The sequence below is a fragment of the Salvelinus sp. IW2-2015 genome, linkage group LG15 (genome assembly GCF_002910315.2).
Source record: "Salvelinus sp. IW2-2015 linkage group LG15, ASM291031v2, whole genome shotgun sequence".
In the NCBI taxonomy this organism is placed as follows: domain Eukaryota; kingdom Metazoa; phylum Chordata; class Actinopteri; order Salmoniformes; family Salmonidae; genus Salvelinus; species Salvelinus sp. IW2-2015.
The window spans coordinates 27277171-27292083 of record NC_036855.1 but is presented as its reverse complement, the minus strand read 5'-3'; the positions used below and the strand labels follow the sequence as shown (position 1 = coordinate 27292083).

The window sequence follows — 14913 nt, the reverse complement described above, 5'->3', positions numbered from 1 at the left end:
GGCCATCCTGTTAATGCCAGGTGCTTTCAGAGTGAAAAGGACAGAGCAGCCACTATTATTGCCTTTCTCCCCCCCTCTGCTTTCAAACCAGCACCTTTTATTCTACAGACCAAGTCTTATTGTTAGGTCTAGAAAGGCCTGTGTGATTGCTACATTCAACACATGGGGGTAGACTCTTAATTAGCCACACATACCTCCCCGCTGGTGGGGGAGTGTATAGGCATGCATGCTTCTTCTCTCAACTCTCACTCACACACTATGTTAGATCATTCCGCTTCTGTCAGGCCCATGATCGACCATTCATTCACCTGAGCGGTGTGGATGTTTGTGACAACACACACACTGCAAGCTAAATCAAGCAAAATGCACACAGCACAAAAGGTTATTACCAAACACGCGTGTGCGGGAGATGAGCTCCAGCGCTCACACACCTCAACACACACAACAACACAACCAGTCATCTCCCGTATTCTTTCCCCTCCTCCCTTGTCTCTTCCTATTATCTTCCCCACTACCTTAATGGAAGCCATGTTCCATCTCCATCAAACAGCCTCCTGTAATCAATCAGGATAGCAGCGAATAGCGGCCCTGAATTGTATGACAGCATACCTGTAACTCGATAAGTCATTTAGCCATGCTCAATGGAATAACTTCTACTGGTTGTCCAGTGTGAGTCAAGCCTTGTATTGTTCTGTAGTCCAAGTGTAAGGCAATTACACAGGGATATGTGGTTGAGCATTGACTATATTGAATTATCTAAATCCTATTGAGAGTCACTGTTTGAATCTCAAGGAGTATACTGTCTTAAGACCAAACTGCACAGCTATCCCAGGAAGTGACATTGCAGGAGTTCAGTGCTGCCCCCTTATGAGTTATTCCTCAAGTGAGCTGGCCGGTTGTACTGCAGGCCATTAGCTTTGTTAATTTCCTTATGCTTTTGTGTGCTATTTCTTAAAAAGTAATAGTTTCAAGACTTACATCTGGTTATACGAAGCAATTTATGGTACATGAATTGTCTTCTAAAAATGTTTTATTTTACACTTAATTTACCACGAAATTGCCATTTTCCTATTTCTTATAATGGGGGACCCTGCTTTCTTGAAATCAACAGCTTGCAGCTACACTGAAGGCCTTTGATGTTTTCAATGAAGGGCAAGTCCCCATTCCCCCCTGGGTGGTGGTAGTGCTGCACCTTATAAGACAGGCTTTAATGCAGTTTACTGCATTGAGGGAAAAAAAAAGTTGCCCCTACCAAGATCTAGAATCAGATTTACCTTCTCCCAAATCACATTAGCCACAGAAGTAGAGGCGATTGAAATGTGTTTGCAGCACCCCCTGAACAAATCTTAAATAATTATTCTCCTAAATTATATAAATTAATTACGCCTGGCTGAACACTACCTTAATGTGGGCAGTACAACTGCCAAACATTTGATGGGCCTGGTTTTTTTGGTGTGGGTCTGTGGCCAACGAATATTTATCCATAGAACCCAGTAGCACATAACTGCTGAAGTAGTGTAAAGTACTTAAGTAAAATACTTTAAAGTACACTTTAGTAGTATCTTTACTTTACTTATTCATAATTTTTACGCTTTTATTGTTATTATCTCTTAATTTTTACATGTTACTACTAACAGGTTCCTGAAGAAAATATTGAACTTTTAACTCCATACATTTCCCTGACAACCAAAAGTACTCTACATTTGAATGCTTAGCAGGACAGAATATTTGTCAAATTCACGCAACTTATCAAACTAACACGTTGTTCATTCTCTACTGCCTCATGGGCTGGCCATTACTCACTAAATTACAATGATCTTTTTGTAAAAATAATGTCATAGTGTAGGAGTTGTGCCCCTGGCTTTCCGTACCATCTTTTAACAAGAAATTGTTAATATTTTGCTTTAATTAAGGAATTTTTATACGTAAAGGTATATTTTAGCAATTACATTATATGTGATTACTTAAGTATATTTAAACCAATACTTTTAAGACTTTTACTTCAAGTAGTATTTTACTGCTGACTTTTACTTTCTGTTAAATCAATACTTTACCAAGTATACAATTGGATACTTTTCCACACTGTGTTCTGAGAACCATATGTTCTAAGCTTGCTAAAAAGCCTGCGTTTCCTATGGCCATTTGCATAAAACTTTCCCAATAACATTTTTATACAGGTTTCTCATGGTTTTTTTAAAAGGCTCAAACGTTCCAAAGAAATGTGTGAGAACAAACGGTTCTTCTGTAGGGAATTCCAGTACTTCAGGCATTATGTTTCCTCAATGGATTCAATTTCAAGTCCTGTCTCAAAACATAAGAAAACTTTTCTAGTAAAACACACAGGAAACATTCGGTACGTTCAGAAGATACGTTGGTCTAAGATGTTATTTAAAAATGTAATAATTTCTGTTCCAGCGTCAACAAAACTCATGGGTATGCTCAAAATGGTGGTCAGTTCTACTTGAATGGGCACTTTTCTATGGATCTCATTACTTGGCGTGTCAGTAATGGTTAAGGCCTTATGCAAATATCCAACAATACAACGCTGGAAAATAGTACTAGCTCACGTTTGGGGAAAGCAAATTCCCTACTGCTGAAAGAAAACTAATTTGTCAGTAAAAACCAACAGTTTATTTGTCTCTCACAACAACTCTGAAGAACTAGCCACTGTTTTTTAAGTTAACTTCTTGAGACATCACTGGTACGGTGGAAGGCCCTAGCACACGCTATCATGACTGTCTTCTAAATTGGGTGATTCAGTGCCACTGGAAATTGATTTTGTACCTACTGTGCCTATAATATTATACATTCCTCCTAATGTTGTACAATCTTGTCTCCTTTATTTTATTGACCTGGCCACAAGCGTCAAAGACCAAAGGGCCCGGTTTCCCACTGTTTGACAGGATGTCAAGAGTAAAGCCAATCTTTTGTCCTTTGCGTAAAGTTATTTCTTGTATGTAAAATATTCAATATGTTCTCCTCTCATGTAGGCATTACGTTAAGGATTCTGATGCGTTTATGGCCATTTTTTCCCCCTGCTACCCTCCCCTGTTGTTTTGTTACGCTTTGATCTGATAACTGTATGCCATTACATTTAACATTTAACTTTTAGTCATTTAGCAAGACGCTCTTATCCGAAGGCGCTTAACAGATTTTCGGATAAGGGAACAATACATATTCATCCTGGTCCCCCCGTGGGATGACACACCCCTGTGCCGTTGCAGGCATGTCCTACACTGAGCACACGATAGGAAATGCCGATGTGTTATTTATAAGGCAATTACGAAAGGGAGAGAGAGAGAGAGAGAGACGAGAGAGAGAGAGAGAGGCAGAGATGAGAGAAGAAGAGAGAGAGAGAGAGAGAGAGAGAGAGAGAAGAAGAGAGAGAGAGACAGAAGAGTAGAGAAGAGAGAGAAGAAGAGAGAGAGACAGAGAGAAAGAGAGAGAAGAGAGAAGAGAGAAGAGAGAGTTTGATTACGATGAGATCACTGTAGAAGGGGGAGACGAATCCAAGATCCAGTGTGAACGGAAAAGACGACCAAACCGAGTAAATGGAAGTGTTTATAGAAGAGGATGAATATGGTGACGACAGTTGGCTTTTCATTTTGAATGTCTCAGCAGGATCGAGTGTCTGCCGACGAACTGTCGCATCTAAGTTCAAGAATGGAGAGAGAGAGAGAAGAGAGAAGAGACGACAAGAGAGAGAGAGAGAAGAGACGTGAGAGATTGAGAGAGAGAGAGAGAACATGAATAAGGGTAAGCAGAGCATGGAGCAGTGGGAAGTAGTTTGTGCTATTGGTCTCACTGTTGCAGGGGGTGGAGGTGGACTGACATTGATTCTATTGTTTTTTACAGGTATGACATTAAACACAGCAGCCCCTGGACACACATGTCATGTCAACTCGGATAGTGATGGATTACAGACCTGCAGCCATCTGGACTAGTGTGACTCCAAGTGAAACACATTGGGACAACTAGTCCTCAACAAGGACACAGAAAACAAACGTTACCGTTACACGCGTACTCTGTGGACAACAGTAATTTAATCCTGTTGTGATCTTACAGAAGCTTACAGAAACTGCTTAAGCACTCATGTTTTACAACACACGCACACACACACACACACACACACACACACACACACACACACACACACACACACACACACACACACACACACACACACACACCACACACACACACACACACAACACACACACACACACACACACACACACACACACACACACACACACCCCTAACTGCTTACCTAGCCATCCAGATCTGGAGTTGGAGCCACCCAGAGCACACATGTCCGTCTCGGCGCTGGGTAGAACGAACCCCACCACGAACACCTCCACCCCATCTGACATGAGGGCCAGGCCCAGCACCAAGAACAGCTGCCACTGGAACCTGCCGTGGCCACACTCCTGGATGATCAGCTCATACTGCTGGGCGAGTTCCTCCTCGTCCGCCTGCCTCTCCTGCTCCAGCTCCTTACGGTCTTTCAGGCTGTCTGTGACGGGCTGCCCCAGAGCCACCTGCCCCTCCCTGGCCCGCCTGTCTCCGGCCGCTGGGATTCCCTGGTACTCCCCTTCGTAGATCTCATCTTCGTCATCATGGCCCTCTGTGGCGTCGCTGGCATCACTGGCCTGGTCGTTGTCATTGTAGCCTCCGTCCTGCCTGGGAGGGTTACGGTAAAAGTCGTCCCCCTCGTCCACCTCGTCCTCGAAACGGCTGTATTTGCGCTGGGAGTACTCGTCTGTGGTGCTGTCCACGACCTTGTTGACCTTTTTCACAGCGTGCCGCTTGGCCTCCTTGGCGATGTCTTTGGCCCCCTTCACTAAGGAAGTCCTGTTTTCGTAGCTGTCGTCCATTTTAGCTCTGATGGACGTTCAGGGGTGGGAGTACAAGGGGGTAGGAAGAGTGCGGAGGGAGATGGATGGAATCCGGCAGAGAGGTTTGGGAGCAGATCAGAGTGGTGGGTCTGGAGATTCAACAGGGAAAACCCTGAAGTCTGCAGTCACCACAGGAAGTTACCCTCACTGGCTGTGGTGTTCATTGATCAAGCTGTGGAAGCTAGAGAGAGAGGGGGTGGGAGAGAAAGAGCAAAAGAGAGAGAGAGGTTCCAGTCAGATAAGGTGAATAACTTGTGAAGTTTCTACAGCTGCATTCATAACCAGACAAACAGGTGTTGCAGAAAAACAGCACTGACACCAAACTCTCTTAAACATTCACTCGCTGTCCTGCCTGCCTGCCACTTTCCCCTTTAATAATTTCCTTGAGTGATGTACAGAAAATGGCTTTGGCCGTATTACACAGTTTATATTCATGAAGTATATTACATTTCCAGGAGAGCTCCCCTGTTCTATATTTCATGAGTCTCCTTCAGTCTCAGGTCTTAAACAGAGACATGAAATATGCTGACTCATGATCAAGGTTCTGGAAAAAATGGATTTGTCTTTAAATAAAGCGCTGGTATATAAGAGCAGGTGTGGTGACCCAAGCGGAACCGTAGTGTCAGCCTTAAATCCATGCATGAGGAGGATCCACGGGAAACACTGAAGGCAAATGGCTTCTGTGTCACCAGCATAATGTACAAACACACACACACTGTGTGTTCGAAGGAAATTGATTTGGCAAAGTCACTGATTTCATACACATGAATTAGGACACACAATGGGCAGGGGGAAACCCTCCCAGCCAGAGGAGGCCTGGGTTGGCAAGAGGGCACCCTCAGCAGAGTGGAAACAACCGGATGCATCCGGTTTTCAGGGGAAATGGAAAGAGAGCCTGTGACGTGACTTCCGCTTTTGGACGTTAACAACGCAACACTCCATCTTAACTCCTCCTCCACATTTACTGGATTGGTTGAATAGTGCAGATGAGAACCTCCCCTCTCGTCAGGATCAGAAAGAAAGAATTGCCGTTCAGGTGTTTCCTTTACGCCTGCTACATTAGGTTAGCAGGCAGGAGTGTGACCCCAACATAACCCTGGAGTGATTCATTGTGAATGATCAAAGTGTAAACCAAGACCTACAGTATGTCACAGATTGACTTAATCGCCCTGGCTGAACTCTTTCATACTACAGCTGCATAAAATATACATTGCTGATTGGAGGGAAGAAAGAAGTTAATTGGGAACTGTCAAGCAATTGTCAATGGAAGAAGGCTTTGATTCTGGTAGAGACTGAGAGGTGTGTCCTTATTTTGTAAGATTATAAGTGCTGAAATGTTATATTTTTTTGTATTTTTGATTAACAAGTGTGGGTGTGTGTATCTCTGCATCCGTTCAGTGTGTCTCTGAGCTGCTCTCCATAGGGCCTAATGAACACTGAAGCTCTGTCAGGAGGCCACAAATCACCTCCCAGGCTCCAGCTCCCATTATACAATTTTACTGGGCAGAATGACACCGCTGATTCAAGGTGACTCTGCTAATCCCTTCTGTCTCATTGGCTGGCTTCTGCAGTTAAGACCAACTCTCCTTTTCTATGTACTGGTCATATTGCCTGTGTTATTCATCATTGTGACTAGTACAGGGTTCTCTGTGTTACTGCTTTGTCGTTCTCGTTATTGGGATCCTTTTTTTTGCAAAGAACCTTAGTTTGATGAACATCGCTGAGCTGTATTACAGAGGACACTCAGGTTAGGTGAAGTTAAATAACCATCTTCAGAGATGTAATATGCAAACCTGTCTCTCTCAACCCCCCTGCTATACTGTGCTACACTCCTATTGGAGCCCATTCTGCAGTTTATCTTGACAGCGAAGCTTGCACTTTTAATGCTTGTCTTATGTGAACTCAGAGTCAGGCACTGCCAGTGGCTTGTCAAGACTCCTGACAGACTCTCAAGACATTGACGCGTCCTAGTGTTTCATGCAGGTCATGAGTTGGGTGGTCACACATACACAAGCACCTCTAAATGCAAAGTAAGCAAGCACACAAACACTCACACACACAGACGCACACTCTCTCATGCACTCTCTCTCACACACACACACTGATCACACACACACACACACACACACACACAACACAGTGGGTTATTGTGTGTGTGTGTGTGCTGTGTGTGTGTGTGTGTGTGTGTGTGTGTGTGTGTGTGTGTGTGTGTCTGTGTGTGTGTGTGTGTGTCGTGTGTCTGTGTGTGTGTGTCCAGCATCTGTCTGTCAGAGAGTCTGTGGAGCAGAGTCCAAGCCTCCCTGTCAGTGGTTATGAGGATCAGTGAAGACATGTGTGCATACCAAGGCCCTCACAGTCCACCTCACCTGACCACCACTGACGAGACCGAGACAGCACAGACAGCCAGACCAACAGGGGCAGTCTCACTGCCATCTATCATACCACTCCTACATCCCTCTCCTCACATCTGATCTGTCTATCACTCCCCTGCCCTATTCCCCTTTTCTATCCATTATACCTCGCACTACTTTCTTCTGTTCATTTACACCCCTCCACCATCCCCTCGTATCCACCTGTCAAACTAACTAACTAGTTATCACTCCAAACCTCTACCTAGTCTCCTTCAAACATATCTAACTGCCCTAACTATATACAGTAGGTAAGGCATTTCACCAAACTAGGCTCTATGTACCTTCCTACCGAGTGTGCAAAATGTGTCAAAATGATTATTTTTAAAATCCATTAATGTGTGTACTGATTGAAAAAGGATGTTTTTACAAAAAAAATTATCAACCAAAAAAATAAGTCGGTTGTAACGCCCCATCCCCACCCCCATCATTCTTCATCTCCTCCATTCCTACCAAACCCATTTCAGTTCACACTGTGATGTCATCCTGCACCAGGCCTGACAAGGCAATCAACGCCCAGAGATTGCACTAGCGGGGTACCTCTGTCACGGGAGAGTGTGGACTGGCATACAGAGGGGTTAACAGGGAAAAACTACTTTGGGTTGGCTGAGATCAACAATGCTAAGAGCTATAGATCCATTAGGACCATGATTAGTTGAGTATATCACTGAGTCAGGAGTTCCTGCACTCCATTCCATCTGAGTCAAGACTCGAAGAGATATAGCTACTAGCTAGCAACATTGGTTTTACATTCAATGTATCTCATTGGCCATTTGTGTCTTCAGCGGTGTTGCATGCAAATGGGTCTTGGGGCCCCACAGTTAGTTTATATCACGATATGTTGCTTTCTCAGTTTGGCCTGAATTCATGACACAGATCACCTGACACAAGGCCATTTTACTTTTACAAGCAGGAGGTTAGAATGAAAAACAAAAGCTTGCAGGAGGAGTTTACAGGTTTCCTGATCCACACCTACTGAAGGCAGTGAACACCTCCTTTATTTTCATGAGATCATAAAATCCTATGGTGGATATAATAGCAATGTAGGGGAAGCAATCTATTTAAAAAGAAATGATTAATATATTCCATCTTAGTCATGTTTGACTTGTGGATGTCCTCCCTTTTGAAAGACAAGTGTGGATGGACAGTTTGGCAGTTGGTTTGTTCCATCATCATCAAAACGGAGAGTGCATGACCTCATCTGCAAGACGGAGCCTGGGATTGGGATGTCTTCAGTTAGGAGATTTCATCAGACACTGATGCCATTACTGAGAGAGAGAGAGAGAGAGAGAGAGAGAGAGAGAGAGAGAGAGAGAGAGGAGAGAGAGAGAGAGGAGAGAGAGAGAAGAGGAGAGAGAAGAGAGAGAGAGAGAGAGAGAAGAGACAAAGAGAGAGAGACAAAGAGAGAGACAAAAAGAGAGACAAGAGAGAGAGAGAGAGAGGAGAGAGAGAGAGAGAGAGAGAGAGAGAGAGAGAGAGAGAGAGAGAGAGAGAGGAGAAGGAGAGAGAGAGAGAGGAGAGAGAGAGAGGTAGAATGGTGGAAAACAGAAAAGAGAGATGTATAAAGAGGGATAGGAAAAGGGAGTGGTATGGAGACAGGAGGATGAGAGGAGCGATATGGAGGTGAGATGGGGAGAGGGAGAGGGGGAAAGAGTTGAGATGAAAGAGGAGAGGGGATGGCAGGAAAGAGAGAGGGTTGAAGGGAGAGAAGAGGGGGATGAGTGAGAGAGATTAAAGGAGAGTAAAGAAAGTGAGAGAGGGATGGAAGAGAGCTAAGGCAAACTAGTCATGTGGGTACACAGATTAGACCTGGAGGAAACCTGCTTCAATAGTGCTCTGTAGTGCAGAGTCAACCTTCACAAGGATATATTGATGATGGCGAATGTCAACTTTTGCAGGTTGGCAATACCTTTTTTCTCCGTAAGAACCAGAATTATAAATATTATTGTTGACTTCAATGAATCTCGTGCTCAGTGGAGATAAGACATACAGTAGGAATTCACCCCATGCTTATAATAATAGATAGCTTCCCTCACCACTGCAGTGAATGGAAGTAATGATGTTGTGACGTCACGTGATGGTGCTGGTCAAAATGAATGGCACTTATATATGCACTCTACACACACTATGTTGTGACCAACAATAAAGCTGAAGGATCCCATATAGAGCATTCACAGTTCAAGCCAAGGTAGTATACACATATCCGGAAGATTTCACAGATGCAGGACATAATGGCCAATGGGATATCAGATAACTGCACCCTGTTCATCTTTGGGATTTGTATTACAATATCACCTAGTTCCCGTTTACTATTACTATGTCACATAATAGTTAACAGAGTCACATTTGAGTCAGGGAGGGAGGGAGGATCCAAACAGTGTACTGTAGGTGTTGTCCCTTGGTTCCCAGTGGACACACACTGGTTCCTGTTTGATCTGAGCGGTGGACATATGGTCACCCAGCCATGCCAGCCCCTRACTGCAGAGCTAGGAAACACAGAGAGCTCGAACAGAGAAGACGGCGAGCACGCAGTGATTCACCAGCCTGACACTAGTTAGGAAAGGGACTTCTTTGTATCACCACAAGTTACACCAAGAGAGAAAATTGTGAAAATGGAGACACACATGTATGTGTGAAGAGATTCAAGAATTTATGCAGGACATTTTTGCAGAAAATGATGTGGTTCAAATGTTAACTGGAGATAGAATGCGAAGTTCAGAGGTCGTGGCTGAATAACATTACTGTATGATGCCAAGTAATTACATTACCAGGTTCAATCATCCCAGATATACAAATGATGTATCTGTAAATTGTTAATTTGCTTAGTGCTTAGACAGGGTTACTTGCATGGCTGACTCACTGGGTCTATTTGGAGGCTTCCACTTTTACTGCATTGTCATTGGACCAGTGTCAATTAACTACCTCTCTCAATGATGTAGCTTTGAGTCGAGAGGGGTTGCTAGAGTGTATGGTCCACCTGGGAGAAAAAGATTTGGGTTTAGATTTGAGTGACAAAACTATAAGATTTGGGATTGATTGGTGATTGATTGGTTAACTGATTGGAGAACTTCCAGGAGCTTTTTCCTGAATCTGAAACCCATAGTTTACACATGGCTTAATTTAGCTGTCAACACCATTAAAAGTCAAGTGAGGATGAAGAAAAACTGTCTCTTGTTTCCCACCAACTGACTCCAGACAGACAACACCGCCCATGAAAATCTGTCAAGCTGTTTTGAAGACAACGTAATGGGTAGGAAGCATGAGTTTTTACTCACCAAGTAACGTAGTATGGGCAAAGACTTATTAACTTAGTTGTAGTCACGGTGTGGTTACCCATAATTCCAAAAATAGTTATGTTTTGGGGTTTTGAAATATTTATGAACTTATTTTTGGATATCTTCGGAACTACCCACAATGCACTATTGTCAATGTCATATGGCGAACCGGTTAGCTACTAGCAATGCATGTAATTACATTCAAGACCAAGTGTTGGCATTAGTGAGCTACTATGTACATCCACGAAGAAGAAACCATATACACTGCATTCGGAAAGTATTCAGACCCCTTGACTTTCCCATTTTGTTACGTTACAGCCTTATTCTAAAATGGATTAAAAAAAACAAAATCCTCATCAATCTACACATAATACCCCATAATGACAAAGCAAAAACAGGTTTTTCAAATTTTTTGCCAAATTTATAAAACCTTATTTACATAAGTATTCAGACCCTGTGCTATGAGACTCGAAATTGAGCTCAGGTGCATCCTGTTTCCATTGATTATCCTTGAGATGTTTCTACAACTTGATTGGAGTCCGCCTGTAGTAAATCAAATGTATTGGACATGATTTGGAAAGGCACACACCTGTCTTTATAAGGTCCCACAGTTGACAGTGCATGTCAGAGCAAAAACCAAGCCATGAGGTTGAAGGAATTGTCCATAGAGCTCCGAGACATTATTGTGTCGAGGCACAGATCTAGGGAAGGGTACCAAAAAAATTCTGCACCATTAAAGGTCTCCAAGAACACAGAGGCCTCCATCATTCTTAAATGGAAGAAGTTTGGAACTACCAAGACTCTTCCTAGAGCTGGCCGCCAGGCCAAACTGAGCAATTYATCAATTTTAGAATAAGTCTGTAACGTAACAAAATGTGGAAAAAGTCAAGGGGTCTGAATACTTTCCGAATGCACTGTAAATGAATGTGAAAAACTGCATCACCTCTTGTTCTGTGCACTTAGCAGTGGATGAGCTAGCGAGTGAGTGTTGTATTCGTTTTCTGTCATTCGTAGCTAGTACAGTAATACCCACATACTGCAGTAATACCCACAAGGACGGGGTTACGACTCATTTGTGGCCCAAAAATAAGAAGCTAGCTTTGAAGTGGGACTGGTTTGTCCGGTTGAAGCGAGCAGATTGGAGTAAGGGAACCGTGCGCACATCTACTGTGTGCAGTGCTCATTTCACCCCAGAGGACTTCGATGGCTTAGCTTAACCAGTGGAAGGATTCGGAATGAGACTGAATGAAACCAGGTGCTGTGCCATTTGTGAATGTGAACCCTGCAACCTCTGTTTCCTACCAACCTACCGGTACACCGCAAGTGTCAGCAGTGATGTACATGAACCGGGTAAAATCWATGTGAATTTACCTCATTACATCGCATTGGATTAGCTGACTCTCCCTCGGCCGGTGAAACAGCCTCTCCCTCTGAAGGCCTCTCTCTGACTCTTCTTTGGTAGCTAACTCAGCCGTCAATCTGTATTTCTCCGCTCTCTCTACATTATATCTGGTGGCGTATTTGTTTGTGTTTTGTGGGTTCCTACCTGTGCTAGACAAATTGTTCTCTGGCTTACTACTTAGCTATGTTGACKATGGTGATGGTCAACATTGGTAAGCTTGGGTAGTTATCTGTATAGGCTAGCTGGCAGGCTAAAATAACTAACTTTAGCTGTCTSGCTTGCTGACTAAGATAACTTTAAATACAGGTAACATTATTTGATAACTGGTTAGATAGAATTATGTATTTCAAAAACATTGGTTTACTTCAATGTAGCTGTAAGCTAGGTGTTGATAGCAACTGGCTGACTAATGCAGTGTTAAAGTAACGTTAGCAGGCTGGTAGGGCTAATGTTAGCAGGCTAGTAGGGCTAACATTAGCAGGCTAGTTGGCTAGCAACCTTGCAAGCTGATTTGTAACAATAAATTCATCAAGTATTTGCTTGTAAGTTGGCTGAAAATTCAATTGAAACCAGTAGTCATGAGTGCAAARGATTTGGTTTAATTTGAAATTATACTTTTGAAGTTATTTCTGTTAGTTTACATTATAGGGAATAGGCTTGCTTCCCAGGTCCTCCATATTACATCACACCCTGACATGACTTTGGCATTCTTCGGGAATTCTGATCACGTTTTTTATGTAAAAAGTGAGATGTAACTTTGCATTGGGACTTTTGATGCATATACTAATGCAAATCCATTAGTTACATGTGGTTAGGTGTATGCTCCCTACCCTTTAAATGTTGCCAAGCAAGCCTACCTATAGTGCTCCTACAGAGGACCCTTATGCAGATTTTCCGGTTCACTGGCCATGCTCTTGGTAGCCTGCCTATCAATCGTTGCATTTTCTGAGGTGCAGTCCACGGATGACTCAGTACCCAGCACGCTACTGTACCCGCAGCCTCGCGCTCTTTTTGGCGGTAATGCAGAGTGCTATAAGCGCTCGGGGTAACCAGCCATGTGATAGCCTACTCATTCACCGCAGCCGAGAGCTCCTGTCAGACTTGCAGAGATTTGAGACTGTAACAACTATCGACTTCATTTGAAATAAAATGTAATGAAGAACAGATATCATGGACATCATGACTTTACTTGGTGGGTCTGTAAAGGGGTAGCCACAATGTTACATGACGAAAACCAAACTTTTCTCTTTGATGTTAACCTACATTATAGGCTAGTGTCCCAAATGAAGCCTATATATACTCCAAGTAGTGTATCTGGATGGTTCGAAGCACATTTATTGCACGGACTATGCATAGCCCAAAGAAAAGCCAAGCATAAACACTGAAAAAGCTGGTCAACTTCAGACGTAGGCTATGAATGAGATTAAGCAGTAGCTTTTTATCATTAATAAAGTGGGGATCCCTGCCAACATCCTCCACACAGTTGCACTGCAGTCTAGAATTACGCAATGGAACTTTGRATTTAACAATATCAAAAGTGTATTTTGCTACATTAGCCTACTTTGCACTTAGCCTATAGTGAAAATGATTCTGCATTCCCAGAAAGTCTATATGAAACAATAAAGGAAACACCGTAGGCTAGGCTTTTTGAAAAATACTAATCTCAGTTTTGCCTCAAGAAATTAAAGCGCTTACCGTTGTTTAAGGAGAGAGGAAAAGTGGATTTCGCTGGTTGTTAGCCATTGCACCAGGCGAGTTGCTTGTGTCTTGTGAATGTAAATTTGCTGGTGTCCCACTGTAGAACTGAGGTAGTTGCTGTCTGCCGGTGTTTTTTCGATGCTGTTCTCTCCCTGCAGTACTTCAGGAAAGAAAAGAGAGAGAGAGAAGTAGGAGGGACAGGGAGAGGTAGGAGAGAGTGCAATCAATAATTGTATTTCATTGAGTGATGCCGGCAATTCCGTGAAATGGAACAATGTAATTAGAGGGAGCATGACGTGAAACACTGCGACGGACTGTAGTGCTTGACTTGGGCCAGAGCTGTCCGGAGCGCAGTACAGGCACTGCTATTTTTGGGGGGAATTGCGTACGGGATCTGCATTGAATAGCAATAGGGAGTGGGGATTKATTTCCTGATCCCACTTTGTTCAAGTTTATTTGCCGCTAGTCTGTGAATCTGTGTGTGACAGTAGGCTGTTTGAGATTGTGCAGATTAAAAATGCGCCAACCTGAATGCGCATGATGCGCTGTTACAAAATGTCAAATTAGGGGTTGTATGGTCATGAAAAGTCATGGAAATTATTGTATTAATTTTTGTTAATGTAATTCATGAAGACACACTTTTTAATATTATCAATCACTTACAATTCTACATATCAGCCATTATCGGACCCTTCCGTGCGTGTATGTGTGTGCTGCGTGTGTGTGCCAGTGTGAGTGTGTGCCAGTGCGAGTGGGCGGATGCCGGAGGAGAGAACGACATTTCAGCAGCAAGTATAAAATAATGACAGACAAACAGACTAACTAGATAGCCAATTCAAAACATAACTTGTAGCAGTTATCTCGTTATTTAACTATAGCTATAGCTCAGCATTAATGTAGTTGTCGCTTTTCCACCGGGACTGTAGATAGCCTAAATAAATGTGCACCGTTGGAAAGCTAGGATTACCCTCTATTAAACAGTAGGCATGTAATTGCAATAACTTTAAACCATTTCTATGAATATCTTAATTGACAAATTAAACATTGATCTCCCCTGAAACATTTATATTTTAGCCTTAAATATTGTAATGAAACAGTCTCGAACCCTCGTCCGGCACGCTATCGACTGTGCCGCAAAAGCATGCTCAAGCGGCAGAGTCGATTTCCGCGCTTATAAACCCAGGGTCGTTACAATATATTAACATGTCTAGTTAGATATCTTGCTTTGAAGT

The 14913-nt window shown here is 43.1% G+C and overlaps 1 protein-coding gene across 1 annotated transcript in view; it reads right to left on the bottom strand.

The window, feature by feature from the left end:
• Positions 1 to 13994, bottom strand: part of LOC111973770 (synaptic vesicle glycoprotein 2C) — a 36386-nt gene extending 22392 nt beyond the window's left edge. The window contains exons 1-2 of the mRNA XM_024001174.2: positions 13679 to 13994; positions 4271 to 5079 (exon numbers count right to left, since the gene is read on the bottom strand). Of these exons, the coding sequence (XP_023856942.1) occupies positions 4271 to 4877 (607 nt within the window). The 5' untranslated portion in view covers positions 4878 to 5079; positions 13679 to 13994. The remainder of the gene's footprint in view (positions 1 to 4270; positions 5080 to 13678) is intronic.
• Between the last annotated feature and the right edge of the window lie 919 nt (positions 13995 to 14913).